The sequence below is a fragment of the Malaclemys terrapin genome, chromosome 1 (genome assembly GCF_027887155.1).
Source record: "Malaclemys terrapin pileata isolate rMalTer1 chromosome 1, rMalTer1.hap1, whole genome shotgun sequence".
Classification (NCBI taxonomy): Eukaryota; Metazoa; Chordata; order Testudines; family Emydidae; genus Malaclemys; species Malaclemys terrapin.
In genome coordinates, this window is record NC_071505.1 from 105,523,968 (window position 1) to 105,546,699 (window position 22,732).

The 22,732-nt window shown below is 40.8% G+C and overlaps 1 protein-coding gene across 1 annotated transcript in view; it reads left to right on the plus strand.

Annotated features, from left to right (window-relative positions):
• MTPN (myotrophin) overlaps window positions 1-22,732 on the plus strand; it is a 55,634-nt gene that overhangs the window by 7,454 nt on the left and 25,448 nt on the right. Inside the window, exons 2-3 of the mRNA XM_054034208.1 lie at window positions 17,095-17,208; window positions 18,299-18,382. Of these exons, the coding sequence (XP_053890183.1) occupies window positions 17,095-17,208; window positions 18,299-18,382 (198 nt within the window). The remainder of the gene's footprint in view (window positions 1-17,094; window positions 17,209-18,298; window positions 18,383-22,732) is intronic.

The following is a 22,732-nucleotide window of genomic DNA, read 5'->3' on the forward strand; positions in this document are numbered from 1 at the left end:
ATCTGGTTTTCGTGTACCTGTTCCCATCCGCATTAGCTGTTATAGATTATTGTGACATTTTTATGAATGTACTCATTTTTTACAGTTAAAACCCACAATTAGGGTAAAATTGTAGGCCCAGTTGCCACAACAGTGCCCAGATGGGCTTCTGAGCATGTCCGAAGCTCAACAGGTTTGACTTAATACAGGTCAAGGCAAGTTCCATAGTTGAAAGGCCCTCCTAGATAATGCCCTGCCGGAGACATCCTTCCCCCCGCCCTCCTTCCCCACTTGCAAAAGGGCTACAGGTCAAGTGCCTCTTCTCTCTGTAGCTGAGTTCTTTATTATAGGTCAAAGCCAATACCTTAAATACCAACCAAAAACTGATAGGTGATTGATGTATACCATAGCAATATAATATGCACATAACAGTATTTATTGATTAACAATTAGAAAGCTGAATTCTGCACCAACTTCAGTTTCAGGAAGGACTTAAGATCTATTCTAACTCATGTAGAATACACAGCACCAAAAGGCATAAAATAGCAAGATCCCTATCCAAAATAAAATGTTTCAACTTTCTGGTATTACAGAGGTCAGTGTTGGCCTTCCCTGCCACTTGTCTAGTTGCAGCTGGTATTTTATCTGGACCCCAAAACTGCAGAGCCTACAATAAGGCGTGGATATACGCAATGAAAGGAGAAGACCACCTTATTTTCTAGCTACTTCCTCTAAACCAATCAATATCACCTTGATCTTTTCTGGATCCAGTATTGGTCAGCTAGCCCTCAACCAAGCAGAGAACAAAGGTAATTGACTGCTTTGAATGTGATGGAGATATTTATGAGCATGCCACATTCCAGGTCTCCTTGCTAACACTTCCAATGGCTTCATACACAGAGTAGACCACATGGAACCCTACAGAACCTCATATGAGAACCTTTGGAGAGAAGCACTTACATGTCATTACCTTTTGAGTGCTTGGCAAAAAAGAACAGAGCTACTAAAGGGTAGCACTGTACAGTCCTGCTAGAACTGCAGATGAATCAATACATTTGATCAGCTAGTTGTCTAAATTCTAGGACTTCCTAACATTCAAGTGCTTGAAGTAAGCATGAATGGGGATCAATTTTATGAATTTATAGCTAAATATTTTTAAAGCTGAAATCTAAGAAGTTGAATCTGCCAATTTGATAAGTGTTGGTCAATATTTGAATCTAATTTAATTAGGGTAGACCCCTCTCTACAGAGTGAGGAAGTATTAGCATAATGATGCTAGGTTCCTTTTAGATCAGGTCTTGAGCAGTATTTCTCAAATTGGGTGTTTGGTGCTCTTAACCAATCAACAGTTTATTAATTTACCCAAATACACTTAATTATAGACTCAGCAGTTTTTAGATGAAGTTTAGGATACTCCAAATGTTCTAGGCATGTACTGAATATATAATAGTCTTGTGAGCAGTAGTCCCAGACTAGGGTTGAGGTACACCATGTAACAAATCACCAAAATGTCTGATTACTTACCAGTTCTTCAGTACCTTTAATATATTTTTCACCCTTCCAGTACTTCTCTGAGCAGTAATGCTATTTTAAGGCACTCTTAGGAATGTAGTCCCTGTTTGAATTGTTTGGTGTGAATGGGAGAAATTTTAAGTATTAAGAGTAACTGCTTAAAGCTGTGTTGTTGTGATTCTTACAACAATTTACTTACCCTTATAAAAGGGAAATAATGGATATAACATGACTTACAAAAAAAAGTCAAAATATGATTCATTGGAGTCTCATCGGACAGCATGTATACTCACCAAGAACTTGTGTTCTTTAAAATAAGTAACTGAAAGAGAATCTCTAAAATTAAATCTCACCACTACTACTTAGGCCTGGTAACTCTTGCAGGGGGGAGATTTGGACCTCACCGCTGCTCCAGGTGTCCAGTAACATTTCTAGTTTTGCTGCAGCTTCGGTGGGTTCATCAACTATGGGGTCCAAACAGTGGCCTCAAGTTTATATACTCTGCTTCAGGGTCCAGTGGAGGAGGACAATCTTATTTTCTATTGGACTCTGGGCTCTGGTTGGGACAGTGTTCTGATTTCAGTTCTGTTTCTTTGTCATCTACTGGATACCAATAGAAACATCAGTGTAATAAGTTTCTTCAATTCTTTTATCAGTAGAGCCCTGCAAATCCATAGATATCTGCATCCGATCTGCAATCCACAAAAATAGTCCACGGATGCAGATATAAATTTTGTATCCCCGCAGAGCTTTTATTGGAGGCCTTTTATGTTTGAAATGAGTTAAAGATTGTATTTCAGTGTTAATCAGACTATTAACTGGAATCCTCATTTATCGCAAATACTTTTAATATTCCAAAGTTATATCCTTGTTATCTTTCATAGCTGCTGGGCCCTTTGGGTTGCATCTAAAATGCAATAAAATACCTATGACTGGCCCTGATCAGCTGCCTGAGGCTGTAGGGCTAAAAATATCCAGTATAGACTTTTGGAACCAACTCAAGCCCAAATGTCCATGCTACAGTTTTATAGCCCCCAAGCCCTGCAAGCCCAAGTAAGTTGATCTGGGCTCTGAGACTCTGTGCTGCAATTTTTTTTTTTTTTTTACCCTGTGTGTCTAAAGCTGAAGGTGGGGGAAGTTCATCCAGAGGTGGTGCCCTTTATGGCCATACTTGCCCTATGCAGTTAGTTAGAGAGACAAAATGGTGAGGTAATATCTTTTATTGGACCAGCTTCTTTTGGTGAGAGACCAACTTCCAAGCCCCACAGAGCTGCTCTTTAGGTCTGGCTGCAGTTACTGGGAATCAGAATGGATTGATTTAAATCAAAGTGACTTTAATCACTAATCTTAATCATGATGTAAATCAGCAAGCAGGAAACCTAAATTTAAATTTATTTTAACCTTGTTTTGCATTTGTACTTTTTAATTTTTTTTCCTAAAGAGAGTTGATTCTCATTGGTTGGTAACCATTAAAACATTGACCACTAATCTAGTCTTAACACGGAAGTTGGTACTTCTTGCTAACCAGGAGTATACACAGTATCTTTACATTTATTTGAGCCATTGTATAGTTTAAGATAGTTGTTTGGATTTTTTTTTTAAGTTTTATATTCATTGAGAAAATGATGGATGATTCATTTCTTGCATACTAGATTAGTTTCTTACTAGTACTGTTCGGCTGTATTTGGATGTAAATTGAAATTTAATTTAAATGCACAAAATGAGCATTTTGAAACAGTTAAAGGTTACGTTAAATGTGCTGGATACATAAGAAAAGTAAGTTTATGAAAACATGTTTTGCATTTAAAACTGGTTTATTAAACAAAGGAAGTATTATCTGTAGTTAGTGAATTGAACTGATTGTTTCTGGTTATCATTTCTTTCAAGATTTTAGAACTAGTATATCTCAATTCATACTAAGTTTTATATATATTTGGATTGAGGAGAAAAACAAGCTTTCCTTCTTTTTCAACTTCCAGTCAGTTCCTTAACCTTGAATAAACTAGTTGTGATGGGTTTGGTCACAGAGACCCCCTTGGGACTGTCAACTGATGTGCTGGAATTAACTCTGAGCCCATTTTCCCTGCCAGTTTGGGACTCCAGAACCCTGCTGTGTTGACATGCTAGCCTGCTACAGCACAGACCCAGGCCTGGTCCACGCACCCAAAGCTGTAGATTTTAACCAAAAACTGTTCAGCAGGTTACCTGCCTCCAGCACCCAGTTCCCAATGGGATCCAAACACCAAATAAATCCGTTTTACTTTGTATAAAGCTTATACAGGGTAAACTCATAAATTGTCCGCCCTCTATAACTGATAGAGAGAGATGCACAGCTGTTTGCTCCCACAGGTATTAATCACTTACTCTGGGTTAATTAATAAACAAAAGTGATTTTATTAAGTATAAAAAGTAGGATTTAAGCGGTTTCAAGTAATAACAGACAGAACAAAGTAAGTTACCAAGCAAAATCAAATAAAACAATGCAAGTTGAAGCCTAATACATGAAGAGACTGAATACAGGTAAATCTCACCCTCAGAAATGTTCCAATAAGCTTCTTTCACAGATTAGACTCCTTCCTAGTGTGGGCCCAATCCTTTCCCCAGTACAGTCGTTGTTGGTTCCAACAGGAATCTTGGGTGAAAAGTAGGGGCTTTCTCATGACCGGGAACCCTCTTTGTTCTCTTTCACCCCCTTTTTATAGCTTTGGCACAAGGCGGGAATCTTTTCTCTCGGGGAAATCCACCCCTCCTTCTAAATGGAAAAGCACCAGGTTTAAGATCGATTCCACCATTCTTCCTGGGCTGGCTTACAGGAACACAGGAAGGCTTGCAAGTAAACAGAGCCATTTACAACCAATTGTCCTAGTCAATGGGAGCCATCAAGATTCTAAACCATCATCAATGGCTCACACTTTGCATAATTACAATAGAACCTCAGAGTTATACTTTATATTTCTAGCTTCAGATACAAGAATGATACATACATACAAATAGGATGAACACACTCAGTAGATTATAAGCTTTGTAATGATACCTTACAAGAGACCTTTTGCATAAGGCATATTCCAGTTGCATCATATTTACTCTCATAAGTGTATTTCCATAAAACATGAACTGAACTACCTGAATAAACTGAAATGATGAATGTTCTCTTTGCTCCTGAAGAAGAAACAATTGCAGTCAAAAGATGGTATAGTCTTCAACAAACTCTTGTTCTAGGTGCTTAGCCAGTGACTTATACCAGTTCGGTGATTTGACTTTCTTTAAAACTTTGGCAGCAAGCATGTACTGTTTAATATTTTTTTTTATTTAAATTATTTCAATAGATTAGGTCTTAATATAGATTGTCATAATTTTGAATAGGGTTATTTTTAAAAAGGGGGGAGGGATAGCTCAGTGGTTTGAGCACTGGCCTGCTAAATCCAGGGTTGTGAGTTCAGTCCTTGAGGGGGCCACTTAAGGATCTGGGGCAAAATCAGTACTTGGTCCTGCTAGTGAAGGTGGGGGGGCTGAACTCAATGACCTTTTGGGGTCCCTTCCAGTTCTATGAGATAGGTATATCTCCTTATAGTAAAAGAAAAACGTACACCTCTACCCCAATATAACGCGACCCGATATAACACGAACGCAGATATAACGCAGAAAACCAGTGCTCCGGGGGGGGGGGGGGGCAGGGCTGTGCACTCCGGTAGATCAAAGTAAGTTCTATACAACGTGGTTTCACCTATAACTTGGTAAGATTTTTTTGGCTCCTGAGGACAGCGTTATATCTGGGTAGAGGTGTAGTTGCATTTAAAAAACAATTTTTACTAATCTTTTTTATTTTTTTTAAATTCACCTTGTTCACGGTTCCTGCTTATGTGCTTCTACCTTGAAAGCCTTGTAGGATCCTTCATACCTGACCAAAATTGGGATATTTGGAAGCATATTGCTTTACTATATAGCTAGCCCTTCTTGTAAAACATTCACCCCTCCTTGGCTAGAGGATCTTTTAGAGCCTTGAATGGGGGTTGTAATAAACCATTAACTCCATTTCACTTATAGTCATGTGATGCAGATAGCAAATTCTTATTGCAAGATTTTATTGGAAAAATGATATTATACATACAACAAATATATTAAACAAGGAAATGACCTTTTTAAAAAAGTTTTCCATATGAGTTCCTAGCTGAAAATTGTACTCTTTCAGTTTTTGTGAATGGTAGTAAAGTCCATAGTCAAACCCTTTCTGATATTCACACCTGGGCACCTGTTTTCAGTACCGAACTCTGATGAAGCTCAAGTAGCTTCTTGTGGATTTTCTATCTATATATTAATATTAAGATGTGATGAGAGAAACTTTCTAAACTACTTAAACACGCTTGAGTCATTGCTGTAAAACTGAATTCTCTAATTGTTTACATCGAATGTCTACTTTGGATAAAAACTAGTATTGTTTGGATATTACTGTGTGTACTTCCCACCTTGTTTGTTTCCTAAACTGGAATGGGGTTCAACGTTGATTGTGTAGACCCCGGAATTTTGTTTTTGTGAATAGCTTTTTCATTTCATTCTGTCTTCATATGAGTCCATGCATGTAGTCACACTGAAATTTAATTCCACATCTGTGACTGTTAATCTCGCTGAGGAATAGTGATAATTCAATACTGTGAATAATCCCTTTGTCATTGGTGACACTAGGGAATACTCGCATGAGATTTAAAAACAAAAACAAAAAAATCCCAAAATAATCTTTTGACGAATGTGGAGGACAACATTATGCAAAATAACTAAAAACGGTATAATTTACTTTTGGATCACACTGTTCTTTAACTCTTTTACCTGGTGTTTGGATTTGAGATAGCAGTGGAATATTTTAAAGCGTGAGTAAGTCTTGACTTGGGTACATTTTGGATAGCAAGGAAAAGTCATAAATTGAACATACTATCACTCCAGGGGTAAATTCCCAGAGAATGGAGAAGTGAAGAGCAGAGAAGCTTTTGTAAGGGATTATATTCCAGAATATTAAGATACTGTGTTTTTTCAAATTGCTCAGATTTGTTAATTTACTAAATCATGTTTAGAAATTTGCTATTGATGTAGTAATTTATATTTACATGTTTCCCATACAGTACTCTTTTTTTTTTTTTTCTCCCAAGAAGTCTGATGTTACTTTTAAATAGACACTTAATAGGTTTTTTTAAAGAAGAAACAAAGTCCAAAGATATCATTGATGATACTGGAAAGTGAAATCCTTAGCTTTGTCTGTGGCCATAGTGATATGTGTTTGGACAATTAAAAAGCATGCATTTCCTAATTCTCTTTGTAACCAGACATTTGTTTGCCACAGCACTATCTGATGTAGTTTCCCATACATTTTGTGAAAATGACAGGGGTTAACTTTCAGTAGACAAGAAGGCTACTTTTCCATATCAGTAGGCTCGGAGCAGATCAATAACACTGATATTGGAGCTAGCTTGCTCAGACCTCAACTGTTTCCTGCCTCAAATATGTCTGTTGCCCTCTGGGCTTGGAGGATTTTACTAAGTTGTCATCTGGCACCCAGGTGGACTGAAATATCATTTTCTACTTAGTATGTCCCCGGAGGGATAAACAGTTCAAAGCAGCAACAGTGCTTGGTTTTTGGTCAAATTCTGAGTTAACTTTGGACAGCCACATCACTAGAATATAGAATTACCAGATGGGTAGTTCAGGGTTGTCAAAGAGATTGGGAACTGCAGTATGCTCAGTTGATGTTCTGTCAGGTGTGAAGGTTTTCTTCCCCATCCCTCAATGTTTAGTCATGATACTGTTAGATTCAGAAAAAAATACATGGCTTACAGAAAGTTTACATGTAGCCACATCTACTAACTGAACTTTAGAATCTTATTTGTTGCTCTACTTCTGATACTCAGAATTATTTTAGCTAGTTTCTATTCTGCTTTCTGTTGCTCTTCCTGTTTCACCCAAAGGGTGATACTTTGAGAGTTTAGTAGAACTAATCTCCTCTCTAACGCAGAGTGTCTGATACAAGGTTTATTGGACAAAGGATTAAATGGGAATCCTTGAGTTCAAGCTGTGTCTTTAAGTAGCTTGAGAGAAGCTAGGCCACTGGTCCATGGATTCCCATGTCTTACCCAGACATTTAAGTTCCAGGTGATCTTCTGTCAAATGGAACAGGGAATCAAACTAAGAAATGGGGTAACTGACTGTCATTCTTGTCCTACACTGTACAGTTGCTGGGGGTGGGCTGTTTTGAGACTTCAACTACCAGTTCAACAAACTATTTCATTGGTCATCAGACTTCTTGAATAGTCTTTCCCAACAGTATTAACTCATTCCTTTTTTCTTTCTCCTTTACCTCTTGAATTTTGTGCCTTTCTCTCCCTCTTATTTATTTCTGCCAGTATTTCATTCCTCAGTCTATTGATGCTTTGCTTCAGTATGGCTCAGGGAATGAGAGACCATGCTTGGACTTAACAGTTATCACTAGGCCACCTCTTTTGGCTTGCTTCTTTTTCTGTTCCTGTACATAACACTTCCCTAGAAATGCCAGAATGAAATCTATGATAAGCCAGTCACCCTGTTCCTGTTGTGCCACAGAGGAAGCACCATATACAGGAGAAGTACAAGGATGTTTTACTTTTGTCAGATCTCATTTTTCCTCCAAATCACATTATTTTCTTGTTGCATATTGTTTCCTAGGAGGAGTGAAAAATGTAAAATTGGCGAAGTTTAGCATTTCAGTCTATAACTGCACTGCAGGGAAAAATATGATATGCAGGAATGAACTTGAGTGGGGACTCAATTGTGGGTAAGGGGTAAAATACATGTCTGTAGTGTTTCAATTTAAACCCTTACCCATGTATTGGTCACACATAATCTCTTGCAAACTGAGTAGTTTTCACTGTAGTTTAAGATGGGTGCCAATCACTTGCATAGTAACATGCAAAAACCAAATTATCCTCTACTAATTTGATATCCGACACTTACCAAATCTTTGTACCACCTGGTGATCTAAAGGTGGTGCATCATACTGTAGCTATACTGACATAACCCCATAATGTAGATGTAGCCTACAGCAATTGAAAGGTTTTTTTTTTTTTTGGTTGCGGCAGTAACACCATTTCTCTGAGTGATGACAGCTAGGTCAATGGAAGCATTCTTCCATCGACCTAGCTGTGTCTATGCCAGGGCTTAGGCCAGTATAGCTATGGCGCTCAGGGCCTATGTCCATTGTGGCTCTTTATTTATCAGTAAAATGTTGTGAATTAGTATCACTCAGTCAGTTGTTAGGTGTATATTTAAGATTTATTCCCTTGGAAATATTTCACTAAATATTCTAACCAGGTGAGTTTCTACCATTTGAACTCAATACCAATGCTTAAAGTGTATGGGCATTATTTTCATTTTTGAATTGTGTGTGTAAAATTTCTACTTAGTTTTCTGGAGTCAGGAGAGAGGGACAAGCTTCTAGAAGCTCTCACTAGAAAATATAGAGTTCATCCTTGTTCTATAGAAATACTCAAATGCTTTGCAGGGTTTTTTTTGTCTAAAAATGCTGATACAACAGCCAAAACACAGATGGCTCAGTGGTTCAGTTTGTTTAGCAGTTTGTTTCTGGAATCATATTCTTTAGATTGAGACAAAGGATTTCAGATTGCATTTGAATAGAGTTGGGCAAATTGGATATTTGTTTGCCATTGACATTACAACCACCAAAGTAGACCTCTATACTAAACCTTACACCTCTGTTGGCTTATGACAACAAAAGGTAATAGTGCTTGTATAGCACTTTCAAAGGAATATATATATATATATATATATATATATAAAAGCATTGTAAAGTTGAATTTTCATTTATTAGGCAATGCTCTTGGAAGGCAGGCAAGGTTCACAGAGATAGGGCAAGTATTTTAACTTGTCGATTTTCCTGGGAATTCAAGGCCTTGTATTAAACAAGAAAATACTATGCCTGTTTTCCAGCCAAGGCATAAGTGCAAGGCTAGACGTGGGTCTTACCTGCTTCTGACATAATAAAATGCCTTAGACCTGAGTACTAGCACATATACTGTTGCTACACTATGTGAAGATCTGGGATGTTGTTTGCAAATAGGTATGCAATCTTCCTGTGTGGATGCACTCTAGGAATTCCTGGCTACCAGCCCTGTCCTCAGTCACCTCAACTGCACTGCCTAGTGAAACTAATTGGAGAAAACAGGCTCTGAATCTACCCCAATAAACACTTGTCTGCATTCACCTTCCCATTGCCAAAAATACATTTATTGACTCTCCATATCTGAACGGTCTCCTCTCACCCCTTGTCTCCCTGCTCAGCTAATCTCTTGAGCCTGCCCTCCAGAACTCTGTTCCTTGTGGTAGAGGCTGTTACGACTTTCACTTCTGTAGGAGGGAGGAATAGAAATTAGAGAGTCTGTATAAAGTATTACTCCTGGGGGAATTCATGTCCCACGCAGATTTCTTTGCTTCCTGCAGAAAAATGACTTTCTGACAGGGAAGAAAGGGGAAACTGCAAGAGCGGTCACACACCCCTCCCAAGTAGTGCAGGTACATCGTTTCCAGCACCTGGAGCAGCTGGCGGAGAGATAAATCACCGTGGGGCTGGGGACACCCCGGGCAGTAGCTCCTACCCTGCGCCAGGATCAGCTGCTAGTCCCGGCTTTAGGCTGGAGGTGGGAGAACGCTGGACGACTTCTTCCCCTGCAAGGAGTGGCTGGGGCTGTGTCACTCACCCCCAGAAACCTCCCCCAGCTGCAGGAAGCTCACCATCCTCACCTGCTTCCTGCCCCAATTGCTCTTTACTGCAGGGGTAGGGGTCACTGTATGGGTAGCTGCTCCACCATCTGCCCAACCCTGGTGCATCCAGATTTCCCATACCCAGACACCCCCGCCAAGCCTCACCCCGTACACCCAGAACCCCCCTAGCTCTTCATACCCTAACCCCATCCCACTGAACCTCAACCCCCTGCACCCAGACCCCCTGCCTCCGGACCCCCCACCCCTGCACCCAGATCACCCCCCACCGAGCTCCCTGCACTCAAACTCCCGTCCTGAAGAGCCCCACCACCCTGAGCCCCCGACGCCACTGACCCCCCAACTAGCTGCACCCAGACCCCCACCAAGCCCCACTCCACAAGAACCCAGACATCCCCAACCACTTAAACCTGGAAGTTCTCTGCACCTGGAACCTGCCCACAACAAGCCTCTGCATCCAGATCTCCCTCTCCCCCCCCGCAACTACCCCCCCCCCCCCGCCCTCTGCACTGAACTGCCTGCACCCAGCTTGTCCCACACAAAATCCTCTCACCCCACACCTGGATCCCCCACTCTGAGCCCTTTCACACTTGGATCCTGCCTGGTTGAGCCTACCTGCCCCACACCTGGTACGCATGGCGCAGAGGGGCAGGGCACCAGGGTGTTTGTGGGGCAAGCCCTGGCCTTTGTGTCAGGGTCAGGTGCAGCCTCACTGCTAAGTCCATGTCCAGGGTGATCTTCCACCTCCATGCAGTCAGTGGCCTGAGCTCTCCACTGCCATGCTGGAGCCTCCGCATTTATTTATTGACAAATAAAAATTGCAGAATTTTTTTGGCACAGAATGCACTCAGGATTAAAAGTATTTCTCAAGCCATAGGTGGAGGAGGGAAGGAGCACCTGGGTAGAAGAGGAAGTAAGCGAGGGCGGCGGGGACCAACCTCCTGTATTACTTGTAGTTCTTTCTTTCTACTCCAACTTGAAACTGAGCTCATCTTGTCAGTGTCATTGCTTCCTTCCTTGCCTTGCTCCACCCCACCCCCAAGACACAAGAATCAGAGATCAGTGAAAACTGACTAGACCAGCCAGTTTTCACCCTGTTGTAGCTTGTGGAACCACCGAGCAGCAACACAAACAATGGATATTTTAAAAATGCAGACTTAAGCCATGTCTACAACTACAGGTGCTACAGCAGTAGAACTATAGCATCATAGCTGTGCTGGTGTCGTACGATAGCATAGATCAGTGGTACGCAAACTTTTCCAGTTGCACCGCTCCCCCCATACCATTAACAAAATCTGTCCATGCCCCCCTCCATTACTGCATAGTCAAAGCTACCCTCAGCTCCACTACTGAGGAAGAGCAGGACCAGGGCCTTAACAGGGTCGGGGAGGAGCTGATCTGTTGTGGGGCCGGAAGCATGGTGCTTTCCCCTCCGTCTCCCCCCACCCCACCCCACCCCCAAGGGTGCTGGCCTGGTCCTGGAGGCAGAGCAGGACTGGGGGCTGAATGGGGTTGGGGGAGGAGCAAGGCTGGGGGCAGAGGTGGTCTGGGGGCGGAGTAGGGCTGGAAGCATGGTGCTCCCTCTCCATCCCTCATGGTGGCTGGCCCAGGCCCCACTGCACATTCACTGAAGGTTTTAGGGGGGCATGCACCATGATTTGGGGGCCACTGGTATAGATACACACTACTGTGATAGAAGGGTTTTTCTGTAACTGTAGTACGTCTGTGTCCCTGAGTGATGGTAGCTAGGTTGATGGAAATATTCCATTGACCTTGCTGCACTTAAACTGCAAGTTTAGGTCAGCTTGGCAGTGGTGCTTAGGGGTGTGGATTTGTTCCCATGACTCAAGGTCATCTTTTCCTAGACATCATTCTATTCTAAATCCCCACCAGAGTGCTGTTCCTTGTACCGACACCAGTAACGGAGGCATCTTATCCCTCCAGAATCTGACCCTCCTGTTACAGATGTTCAGCAGAAAACAGAGCAGATGGACTTTATAGTACTTCCTCTCAACACTTACTCTACACCAGATGAGGCCACTGTCTTGGAACCATCCTCCCCAGTACTGGATGTTACAAAATGTACCAGGAATTTATGAAAAGGTAGCCACCTCCATACGTATTCAGATTGAACTGGTCCAGGATAATCCACACATATTAGTGGATATTTTGCATTCTGCGGGACATACTAGAGTGGTTCTGCCTATTAAAGAGGCCACTTAGTCCATGAAAATTCTTTAGCAAACTCCCTATTCTGACACCCACATCCAAGAGAACGGACAAGAGGTGCCAAGTTCCACAACAGGATATGATTTTTTTTTAATTCACATTTATGAATGCTGTGTAGGTGACAGTTCTCATTTTTAGGCAAAATAGATATATTCTTTTGTAGCTGGCATCTGTAACCCCCTTGGTATGGGGTGGGGAGCCTACCAATATCCAACAGTAAAACAAAGCTAAGACACCGGATACCCTCTACTGTCACCCACGCTTCACCATTCCTGCACCTGCTGTACACTGCAGACTGGCTGCACCACATTTTCAACCTACAAAATTCCACAGTTGCTGCTACTCCACTCCAAGTCTAAATTTGCCATCAATAAATGTCTTTGTTTCTCTCATGCTCGGTCAAGGGGGAATATATGGATTGTAGTTCTTTGCAGTGATAATAGAAACGATCATAAGGGGTGTGTGTGTGTGTATATACACAGACACACACACCATAATATATTGCATAAAACCAACTAATGTATAACTGGGAGTTCAGAGAAATGGCAGAGGAAAAACATTTTGATATAACCTGTAGCTTTAATTTATTTCTTATAGTTCCTGTTGGACAAGTGCACCCTAATCAAAGGTTTGAAATACTCGGGGTTTCTTACTTAGCTTTTACATTAGAGATCTCAAAGGTTTTAGGTGCCAATTTTAAAATCAGATGTCCAAAGTTAATCCAATATTTACCAATATTACTGCCCCTTGGCCGCCTTGATATAATCAGTTGAGAGTGGAAAAAGAGTTGGAAATACAGTTCAACTGCAGTGCCTAGCACTGAAAGCTTTCCTTGAAATTTTATTTCAGGGAATATCTAACCGATTAAACAAAGATCTGTGGAGAAGATTTAAAATACATTCTCTAATCTTGATTGGGAATTTTTGGGAAACATAAATTTGGAATTTATTACCCAATTTATTTCCTCTCAAATTCCTTTCTGTAGGGAAGTCATTTAAATTAAGAAAAAAAACTGTTCTTACTCTGAGTGTAAATCAGTGAAGTCATTACTTTCCTTGAAGTGACTAGTCTATCCAGTAATCTAAATTATGCCCTTCCTGTCACAGGTATCTTGTCGCATCTGATGGTATTAGTGAGAAATGGAAGAGGTGGTATGTGAAAGTGAACTTACACTGCTTTTTAGGATTTGAACAGGCAACCCAGAATCCAAAAAAAATCCTTTAATTACTTCAGGAGGGGTTGGATGTTGGTGTTAAAACATTTCTTTACAGTTTTATTCAAGATCACAGCTTCCAAATAAATAAACAGTCTTTTAGTTGCACCTTGGTGACATTTTAAAGGGTACTGAGCCAAAATGGAAAGATACTAGTCTAGTGTGGTTTAATAGGCTAGCAGGAAAATAATGAGCTTTTAAATTATCACTTAATTGTGTGACTTGGAATTTATAATTTATCATTAAACTTACTCATTGTGCCTTCTTAATGGGCTGATGTCATAGTGAATTGTAGGGACAAAGACAATAAAGTCTAATTCACTTCTACAATTTGAGCTGCAGAAGAATTGAAGAATTAAATTAAATGGTTGGACTTAATCAGAAAATTATTCAGGCGCAGATACTACAAGCCTGTCCTGGGAGCCTTTCAGTTCTAACAGATGAAATAATGGGGGCTGGAATTGATAAATTCCTGAACTGCCTAGTATAGTTCAGAACCTTGTCCAAAGCTGAAATCTAAACCTAACCTGACTTATTTCCCCCCTCAGGGATGTATTACTAAACAGTTTTAAAAAGCATACTGTTGGCCACATTTTTGTCAACGAATAAACAATCTGAAATATACTTTGATAATGAATTGCCACATTCCAGAAACCTGCTGACAGTTGTTCTCAAAGAATGGAGAACTCTAAAATGAGACCTGTTAATTTTGAAAAATTGGAATGATTGTTGAAAGAACTTGATTTGTGGTTAAGTTTTGAACTGAGGGTTTCAGGAGTCTTGTTGGGGAAGGGAGGGGCGCAATGAAGGACAGAGGACTTCAACTATAAAATGTTCAATATTAATATTTTAAAAGGTTACCAAGATTTTAATTGACAAGTTGCTTATGAAGTTCTCCTAATTCTTGTACCAGAAGAACAATTTTAACTTTTTCCAGTGGGTTTACCAATTTCTCTGAAAAGTCTATGAATATATAAAAGGAGCAGATCTGATTAAGGTGAGTAATATGTTGACATTGGTGAGTGGTTTTATTGCTATTCTTTGTGCATCAACAAAATTGTTTAGTGCATTTGAGTTGGTTATACTTGTGTATAATCAATAAATGTTAAGGTAGAGACAAGTCAATATGTGGCAGGTTATTACAAATTGAGGGTGTGGTACAACAATGTACAACTTGTGCTACCATTGATAGTTAAATTTATGTGGGTAATATCAGCTCTAATCTAGCGTTCGCCTACAAAGTGGAGTTATATCGGATTATTTGTTCCTGATCAACTACATGTGTAAAAGTTGTCATTGCTGAAAAAGTGTCTTATCCCAAATTAGCCTCTTCCAAAGTTACTCCAAATACAAAGTTACTGCCAAAAATACAAAGGCATTCACTACATTGTTTTATAATGGAATGGGAGAGAGAGAGGTGAATGGACAGAGCTTAACTTTCTCTGTTTTGGAGGATCCTAGTTATTTGCATATCTTTGACAATGAATATTTATGCTGAGCTAGCCAAAACTGGCAGCAGTCTGGCTAATTTGTATTAACTATGGAACTTACTGAGCCATTGACATATCCAGGGTAATGATTATTCATGAAGGTAGTTGCCTAAACTTTCCAAGGGAAAGATAAGAGAGGAGAAAATATCCTTGTCTTGTACTTTTATTGAGTATAAAGTGCACTCTTACTTTATCCATAAACAATCAGTTTAGAGTGCCTGAAGATGTGTCCAGAATACTCCAGCTATAATTATGGCACCGCATCAGGTGTCCATAGGTAAGGTTGCAACTGGTTCCATTACAAGCCCAATTTTGACCTTCTTTTAAAATCTACAAATTCTGTTGGCCTTAAAACGAGAGAACTGGGACAGAAGTAGAACTTATTTTACCAAATTCCAAGCAAATTTGGCAAAGGGTTCAGAAATAACTCTCTAAAAATAGTTTTTCAGAGAACACTTTTGTTTGCCACTCTGTAACCAAAACTGCCCAAGAATGAGAATTTTGTTTGCTGGACTCCCCATGAGTGAGTTAATGTACAGAACCAAAGTTTTAGTTAATATTTGAGTTAGAAATTTGATCAACTCATGAATTTATATACAGCTTCAAATTAGTGACAAAGCAATGTTTAACTTGATCTCTGGAACTCCCAGGCCAGTATGGTGGTGGTGATGAGGTCCAGCAGCCTTCTGCTGGAAGCAGAGCAAGTTGGGGCATGCTTTTGTGAACTTCATGAGATTTGCACGGTGGGAGTAGAGACTGGCAGGGAATTTTGATGGAACCTCGAATTGCTGCTGCTTTTGATGTATCTTTTTGTGAACACCTAAAGGATATATGCAGCAAGGCTGTAAAAACCAGCATTTTCCCTCAAGTGCTAAATTCATTTGCACACTGGTTCACTTAACACATGGTACCTGTCAGTGTTCAGAGTCTAAAGCTTTCAGTTGTTGCTAGGTGACAATGACCTGGTTTTATTTTGGATGGTGTACGTCGGCTGAGGGAAATACAACTGGTATATTGCAATAATTAGTTTTTTATTGTGTTTATCTAGTGAATTCACAGGTGAATACTTACTTTGGTCCTGTTAAAGGAGTAGCATTAATTATCCCTTTTTCTTCACCCTCATTTGGTTGGCTGTTTTCAGTACATCCTTAAGTTTACAGAAAATGGAAGAGATTTCAAAAACTGCCATTTAGGTTTTAGATTGGTGCTGATCATATGCTGACTCTCTTCTAAAGGTGTCCAGGCTCCTCATTGTAAAGAGACCTGTAAAAGCTGCTAGAAACAAGCAGAACAAGTTAGCCTGGCTATCTCTATTGGTTAGTGATGGTGACTGGTATGGCAGTTGCCATATGAAAGGAAAAGGAGGTGGAAATAAGAGCCATTCTTGGCTGTTACTGTACCAACAGAAGAATGCCCAGAGGAGGAGAAAATGAGGCAGCTAAGCAGCATGTGCAGTAGGGTTAGAAGGCTGCACAGTTGGTTTAGAGGAAAAGGGAATCGAGCTGCATAAAAATATGTGCAGAGGGAGGGGAGCAAAGGGAGATGGCAGTCTCACATTTTATCTCCATCTTTCTTCAGAGAACAAACATTTATTGGATTAAGTCTGTCTAAAAATACTCAATACTTAACTTCCTAAGTAAGCAATTGCTGTATTTGACATATAGATGTTGCTCAATCACGAGAGGGGAGGTAGACTGCAAGGCAATCTCTGGAATGTGGTCTACATCTGAAAAAGTGCAAGGACCCCAGTCTCTTGGGTTTTTTCTTAAGTTACTACTTAAGAAAAAACCCAATGTTTGCGGGGTTGGGGGCAAGTGAATTGTTCAGTGTATCAGAGATGTTGGACCTTCTGCTTCTATTTTAAAGGATATTGCATGAATAAGGAAATCTAACACGTTTTACTTTGTTTTTTATAAGGGTGAAGATGTCAACCGAACACTGGAAGGTGGGAGGAAACCTCTTCACTATGCAGCAGATTGTGGGCAGCTTGAGATTCTGGAATTTCTGCTATTAAAAGGAGCTGATATTAATGTATGTTTAGGAAATTGCAGGAAAACTTTGACTTATGTTGTGTGCCTTGTGTAATTGATTGGGTTAGATGTGTAAAGAGCTTTTTGTGAAAGACTCATTGTGAAAGACTGAGGCAAATGTATCAAATTAAATGTATCAATTTCATGTAATTGAGAGATCACTGAGTGAAAGGTTTTAAGAACAAAACAGGCTTGAAGCTTAAACTGACCTTTACATATTAATTTTATAGCATGTAAATTACACACGGTCCAGAAATCAAGTTCCGTTTGCTAGTTTCCATTAAAAATACAGATTAAGTCTGGTCAGTGAAAACCAGGACTCAGCAGTCACATCTGGCCTTTTTGAGAGTTTAAGATATTGTGAAGTTGTTATACATTGCTATATTGGGAGACGATTCTTGTTTAAACTTAAGTTATGACAGAGTGGCAACTAAGGCAAACTTTTCTCTCCAATTCACCCAGAGGTTTGTGAGGACTACAGCTAGCACCTGTAAACAGTACACTTCAATAATTCTGCACACTTTAAAACCCCCAAACTTTAGAAAGTTGTCTGGAATTGACCAGTTAAGGACTTAATTTACAAGTCTCTCTTCTTTGCTTCCTTGCATTGGGGAGAGGTGGACACTTCCTTTTCACTTGTGTTCTCTCTCCTGCTTTCCTTTTAGTTCTGTTACATCTTGCTCTGAACCTGTAGCTATTCTGTATAATATGGCATTAATATCGCTTTAACTATTCCCCTTCCACCCCAGAAAAAAAAAAAAAAAAAAACGGGCTTTCCAGCAAGGCGAATAAAACAAACTTGGTGTTTCGTAGCCAAGCTGTTGTGGAAATATGAGCCAAGAAAGCTTTCCAGAAAGTTATCAGTTTGCAACAGGAAAATCTTTTTAAAACAGTAACTTTGAAATTCCTGGCTTTTGTTTTGTTTTGTTTTTGTTCAGGAGGGTGGGTACACTGAAAAATGGTTAGTTTTTTTTGTTAAGTTTTCATTACAGTAAAAACCAATGTACATACCATAAAGGCTGAAGTGTAACCTTTTTAAATACAAGTGTGAACTTGTGCTTCAATAATTGTCGTGGTTCCTGTCTTTACAGGCTCCAGATAAACATCATATCACACCACTCCTATCAGCAGTCTATGAGGGTCATGTCACTTGTGTGAAATTGCTTCTGTCAAAGGTGAGACTTAAATGTTTACCCAGTACTAGCACTTATAACTTGCCCATTGATGAAGTTCAGTACTCTGACTTTATCAATAACAAGGTGGACCAAATAAGTTCAAAATAACTGAACAGGATAGTCATTCATGTCATCAGGCCAGTGGCTGGCACTTCATTATGCAGAAACCAACATTTGGTGCTCCTGCTGCTGACTTGCTGCACGTGGGCCAAGGGAGCAGGTAAAAAAAAGAGTGGTTATGTCTGCTCATTTTATGTAAGACTACCATTTGGCATTCCGTATTTTGGTAGATGCAACACTTGGTTGCTTTATCAGAGTCCAGCATATTTGCTGGAAGGGTGACTGGGGAAAAGTCCTGTTTTTAAAAATTTCCCTTTTCTAACTATTTTTAATTCTGAAATGTCCTTTGATCTCCCTACTCTTATTTGGGCATTGTTATCCAGAACCCAGAGCCCCACAGTCTGTATTGGTTGCAATAGAAATAGAAAATCTGTTTAGTCAGTAGAATTTAGTTATAACGAGAAGTGATTTTACTGAACCTTTAAGATCACTGTCAAAATGGAGTACAACTTTCTCAGTTGAATGACTTGTAAGTGTAGTTGTACTGTCAGGCTTAGTCTCTTTGCTGACATCCTACAGTTTCTGTAACTTTATTATTACAGAACTGATGCACTTTCAGAAACTATTAGAGCAATCTTAATTTATGCATTTAAGTGTATTCCTGATACTAACTTAATGAATGAAATCTCAAAATACAGTGCTATTATAATCTCCCCCTTCCTGGTGCATACCTTGTTCAACACTTGTTCAACCTTTTACCCTTTAGCTTCCTCTCAGGACACATGCCTGTAAAATATCAGGGGATCTTGGCTGCTTTTCCTAACTCTACTTTGAGGGCCCTGCAGATTTCTTCAAAACCCTACCAGTTAATTCCACCTTCAACTTCTGGATTTGAAATTTGTAATTACTTTGATTAAACACAATAGCTTTCACTAACCCTTCTACTATTTACTCCACTAGGGAAAGCTTAATCTTATAAGAGCCTAGCAGTGCTTTCTTTCCTGATCACAATCCAGCTCCCCACCTGCTCTGTGATCCATCTTCTCCAGGAGCCAACCGACAATCCTTCACATTCAAAACCCCCAGAGTTCCAAACAGGCAGTCTGGGCGGACCTTCCATTCAGGAGTCTAAGCTCCTGTGTTTCTGTGCACCCAGCAGCATATATTCTTTTTTAATCTTTATCCCACTACATACCCTGGTTTACAGTTTTGCTTAATGCTTATTTGCAGCATCTTGCTATACAATTTCTTCTCTTGGGGGAAATCTGCACCACTGCTTGTGCACAGAATTCATGTCCCCCACAGATTTCTTTGCTTTCCTGCAGAAAAATGACTTTCTGACAGGGATGCATAGGAAAGCTGCAAGAACAGTTACGCACCACTCCCACGCTGTGCAGATACATTGTTTCAGGCACCCAGAGCAGCCGGCAGAGAGGTAAATCACTGCAAGGCTAGAGACCTCGCACTCAGTGGCTCCTACCCTGAGCAGGATCAGCTGCTAGTCCCTGCTGGGCTGGAGCCATGGGAGGATGGGATTTCCTCTTCCCTTGCAAGAGTGGCTATGTTGGATCCACTCCCCAAAACTCCCCCAGCTGCAGGAAGCTCAGCATCCTCTCCTGGTTCCTGCCTCCATTGCTCCTCTGCTGTGGGGGTAGGACTCACTGTATAGGGAGCTGCTCCCGCATCCACCCAACCCCCATGCATTCGGACCTCCCATACCCAGACACCCCTGCCAAGTATCACCTTATAAACCCAGAACCACCCTAGCCCTCCATACCCAAACCCACCCCACTGAATCTCAACCCCTGCATCTAGAGCCCCTCTGTACCCAGACCCCTGGCCTCCAGGCCCCCACCCCTGCACCCAGACCACCCCCCCACTGAGCTGTCTGCGCTCATACCCCCACCCTGACAAGCCTCAGCCCCTGCAGCACCCTGAGCCCCCACATCCAGATCCCCACACCCCTGACCCCCCACCCCACCAAGTACCCCTCCGCTGATGCCCAACCACTTTCACCTGGAAGCCCCAGTAGAGTCCCATTGCCCCTACACCTGGAAACCCCCCCCCCCCCCCCACACACACACACACAAGCCTCTGTGCATCCAGATTCCCCCCCACACCTAGATCTCCCCCATTGAGCTGCCTGCACCCAGATTATCCCACACAGAATCCTCTCACCCCACACCTGGATCCCGTACATTTGGATCCTGCCTGCCCCTCACCTGGTGCACCTGGCACAGAGGAGCAGGGCCCCATGGTGTTCCTGGGGTAAGCCCAGGCCTTGTGCTGTGTCAGGGTCAGGTGTAGTCTCACCAATGAGTCCGTGTCGTGGTGGTGGGGAGGCTGCAGGGTGATCTCCCACCTTGGTACAACCAGTGGCTTCTGCTCCCCACTGCCATGCTGGAGCCTGCACATTTATTCATTGACAAATAAAGCTTGCAGAATTTTAAATTTTTTGGTGCAGAATGCCCTCAGAAGTAAATTTCAATTTAACATTGTAAATTCTCCATGAGTGTGTATATAGGTCAAACTATTATCGTTAGGACTTTCCTGGCCCAGGCAGTAGAACTCTTAATGGGTTATTCACAAACTAATTAAAAACAAGTGTTAAAGGATTCTGCATGGAATATATATTGCTTCTAATTTAGATTACCAACTGCTTTTTTTTCCAAGAAAAGGTAAAGTAACTACTGGAAACGAAAAAATTTAGTATGATCATAGCTAATGGAATATGAATTCTAAAAGAGTACATAAATATTAAGACTACATGTCTTTGTTTTTTATCACAGTAGTTCTGCCAAGTTAATTTCCTTTTTAAACTGTTCTGATATGGTGAAGTACTATAGCATTTCTCATATACAAGTTAGGGAAATGTAGTCTAGATGAAATTACTATAAGGTGGGTGTACAACAGGTTGAAAGATGGTACTCAGAGCAGTTATCAGTGGTTTGCTGTCAAACTGGGAGAGCATCTCTATTGGGGTTCTGCAGGGTTCAGTCCTGGGTCTGCTACTATTCAATATTTTCATTAGACTTGGATGATGGAGTGGAGAGTATCCTTAAAATCTTCCGAAGACACAAATTTGGGAGGGGTTGCAAGCACCTCAGGGGACAGGATTAGAATTCAAAACAAATGTGACAAATTGGAGGATTAGTTTGAATTCAACAAGATGAAATTCATTAAAAACAAGTGCAAAGTACTATACTTAGGAAGGAAAAATCAAATACCCAACTCCAAAATGGGGATTAACTAGCTAGGGGACAGTACTGCAAAAAAGAATCTGGTGGCTTATAGTCATTTACAATTTGAGTCGTCAGTATGATGCAGTTGTGAAAAAGGCTGCTATTCTTCTGAAGTGCATTGACAGGAATAAGAACAGGAGTACTTGTGGCACCTTAGAGACTAACAAGTTTATTAGAGCATAAGCTTTCGTGGACTACAGCATATGCATCCGAAGAAGTGGGCTGTAGTCCACGAAAGCTTATGCTCTAATAAACTTGTTAGTCTCTAAGGTGCCACAAGTACTCCTGTTCTTTTTGCGGATACAGACTAACACGGCTGCTACTCTGAAAATTGACAGGAATGTTGTATGTGAGACGTGGAAGGTAATTGTCCCACTCTACTTGGCACAGGTGAGACCTTAGCTGGAGTATTGTGTCCAGTCCAGAGGAGAGCAACAAAAATAACAAAATTTCAGAAACCTGACCTATGAGAAATAATTAAACTGGGGATGTTTCCTTTTGAGAAAAGGAGAATGAGGGGGGGAGATCTGATAAGTCTTCAAATATGTTAAGGGTTGTTATAAAGAGGATTGTGATTGGTTGATCTCCATGTCCTCTAAAGATCAGACAAGAAGTAATCCGCTTAATCTTCGGCAAGGGAGACTTAGGTTAGATATTAGGAAAACTTTCTGACTGAAGGGTAGTTGATCTCTAAAATAGACTTACAAAGTAGGCTGTGGAAGCCTTACCAAGGGGGATTTTTAAGAACAGGTTTAGACAAAAACCTGTCAGGGATGGTCTAGGTTTACTTGTCCAGCCTGAGCTGAGGCAGGATCATGATGACTTTTTGAGGTCCCTTCCAGCCCTGCATTACTGTGATTCTGGAAGGGCTGTGAGATTTTCCTTAATTAGCCAAAAGCTTCAGGTGCATTTTATCCAAGTTAAACATTGACCCTCGCTGTTGTCTGAGTCAGGCTTTTTCATAAATATATCACTGTCCACCTGGTGAATGATAGAGTTCTGACTATATGCTTAGTCCTGAAGGCAAATGTCAACCAGTTCTTACACA